Genomic DNA, 2,178 nt, shown 5'->3' on the forward strand with positions numbered 1-2,178 from the left:
AAAAAAAAAAAAAAAAAAAAAAAACAAAAACCTAAGAGACAGGGAAGCCTACATCAGGTATGATATGGAATCCTGTGTGGCCTTGAAAAAGCCACTTAACTTCCTGGCCTCAGTTTCCCTGTCTGCAAAACAAGGCTCATAATCCAAATCTAGATGCCTCCCTGGGCTGCCGTGTGCACTAATTACTATTTATCGGGCAAGTGGAAGTTGAGCTGTGTTAATTATTATCATCATTTCTGGGTCTTTCAGCCATGTTGAAGCCAAGCCCTTGCCTTGTTTTTAGTTCCTGAGATCTGACAAGGTATAGCCCCAGGTGGTGAGAAGGGCCATAAATCAAGGCTAATCAGCAGATTTATGCATATCTCACCACAAGGGACTGGCCCCAGGAGGCTCTGCCAGCCACAGGCTTTGGTTCTGGAGTTCCAGGGCAGCCCAGAGACCCACAGGCTTTACTAGAACCTCGTTCGAACAGAGCAAGAGTTGTGAGGCCGCTTCCACTCTCCTGTCCCTCGCCTCTTTGTGTACCTGCCATTTAATTTACTAAGGAGTCTGGAGATCAATAAGAGACGCTCACCCCGTCATTAGACAAGGCCCTAAATTGCAAGTTACAGGTGGAGAAGCTTCAGAAGTGTTGTGATCACTCATGAAGAAAGATGACTAATCGCTTTCTTCTGGTCACTTATTTGGCTGATGACTTCGGTTTCTACTCTCTAAGTACAATAGTTATCAGATTTCCATGTAAGTAGGTAGCTGACAATTGGCACATCCAGCTTCATTGACTACGCTTGTGGGTTCACCTAGTCGCAGATGCCTCATTGTGCTTTTCCCAGAGTCATTTGAAGTTCAGGGCACGGGTGAAGGAGAGAAAGCTCACCTCACCCCACCTGCTGCCATCTGCATCCCCACTCGGGATCACTGCTGAGTGTCTGGGAGACACTTCACTTTTAACCCTTTGCCGGGAGGTTAATCTCCTCATATCCAGTGCAAGTTGGATAAACAGTACCAGCAAGTTTGGGTCTTGGCCACGTGCAGAACCCTGGAGTTTAGAAAATGATGCCCAAATCCATGAGCCTTCTGAAGAGGAGAAGGGGTGAAGCTGACTGTCCAGGGCACAGATGCCACCTATATCCTGTATCATCTCGCTTGGCAGGGGCTGGAACAATCTGATTTTAGGAGAATCCTAAGCCCCTTGGTGAAGCACCATGCTTAACCACCAAGGGCTGAATCCCATTGTCCAAGTGCAGATCGTGTCCCTGCCTGTGTGCTTGACATGCTCGTCAAGGAACATACCCACATCTATTTGCGCTGATTCGTAACCGTCTCCTTCCAAATTTAGTTCTTGATGTTGATACCATCCCCCCACTCTTCACCCCACATGCCCCGGCCCTCACTTTCCCCAGCTCTGCAATCCCCTGGCAGACAGGCAGGTCCCGCCCGGCTCTTTTGTCCGCTCAGCACAGCAGGCGGACGGCAGGGATAGTGGTGAGTGCTAGTTAACTAATTAATGATTATAAAGCACTTTGAAAACATAAAGAACTAGATAAATGCCAAGTATTATTGTTATTAATGATGAGGAGGCTGTTTAGTCATCCTTTGCCTTGAACTCAGCTCGCTGCCCCCACTGTGGCCGCAGGCTGATCTGTGAACTAGGATGAGAACCCTCCTCCTCTCTGCAGGCGCTGTTTCACACTGAGTCAGTGACCAAGGTGAAGGGCAGGGGCCAGGAAACCTCTCCTCGTCTCCCACCTGCTCTCGAAGCACTGCCTGCTTTGCGGCTGTCATGCTAACATTTACCGAAAGCCAGGCTCTGAAACTGCCGCTCTGTTTCCCATTCATCTGTTTGGTAAGTTCGCTGATGTTTATTTGATTTCTTGATTACGGTGATTAGAACGTCTCTGTGTGAGGACAGGATGGAGCCCAGAGTGAAGCCCTACTTTCCATTTAGCGGATGGACTCACTTGTTCACGTGATCCGATCATTCTCTCTTTCACGTATTTTTAGGCCTGAACTCTTTTCTAGATACTCCTATGTACACGTGCTCATTGACAGAGTAGCTCTGTGTGCTGGGGAAGGCAGGTGTTGTTTTCCCCATTTTACAGACATTAAGGCCCCAGGGCATCTAGAGCCTGGTGACAGGGCCAGGGTGCGCCCAGCTCTCCTGAGCCCCAGACCGATCGG

At 48.9% G+C, this 2,178-nt stretch overlaps 1 protein-coding gene across 1 annotated transcript in view; it reads right to left on the bottom strand.

Annotated features, from left to right (window-relative positions):
• The window catches only part of LOC102992626 (receptor-binding cancer antigen expressed on SiSo cells-like), a 6,229-nt gene extending 4,447 nt beyond the window's left edge, over positions 1 to 1,782 (bottom strand). The window contains 1 exon segment of the mRNA XM_055087392.1: positions 1,747 to 1,782. Within this exon segment, the coding sequence (XP_054943367.1) occupies positions 1,747 to 1,782 (36 nt within the window).
• Between the last annotated feature and the right edge of the window lie 396 nt (positions 1,783 to 2,178).

The sequence above is a fragment of the Physeter macrocephalus genome, chromosome 10 (genome assembly GCF_002837175.3).
Source record: "Physeter macrocephalus isolate SW-GA chromosome 10, ASM283717v5, whole genome shotgun sequence".
Taxonomy (NCBI): domain Eukaryota; kingdom Metazoa; phylum Chordata; class Mammalia; order Artiodactyla; family Physeteridae; genus Physeter; species Physeter macrocephalus.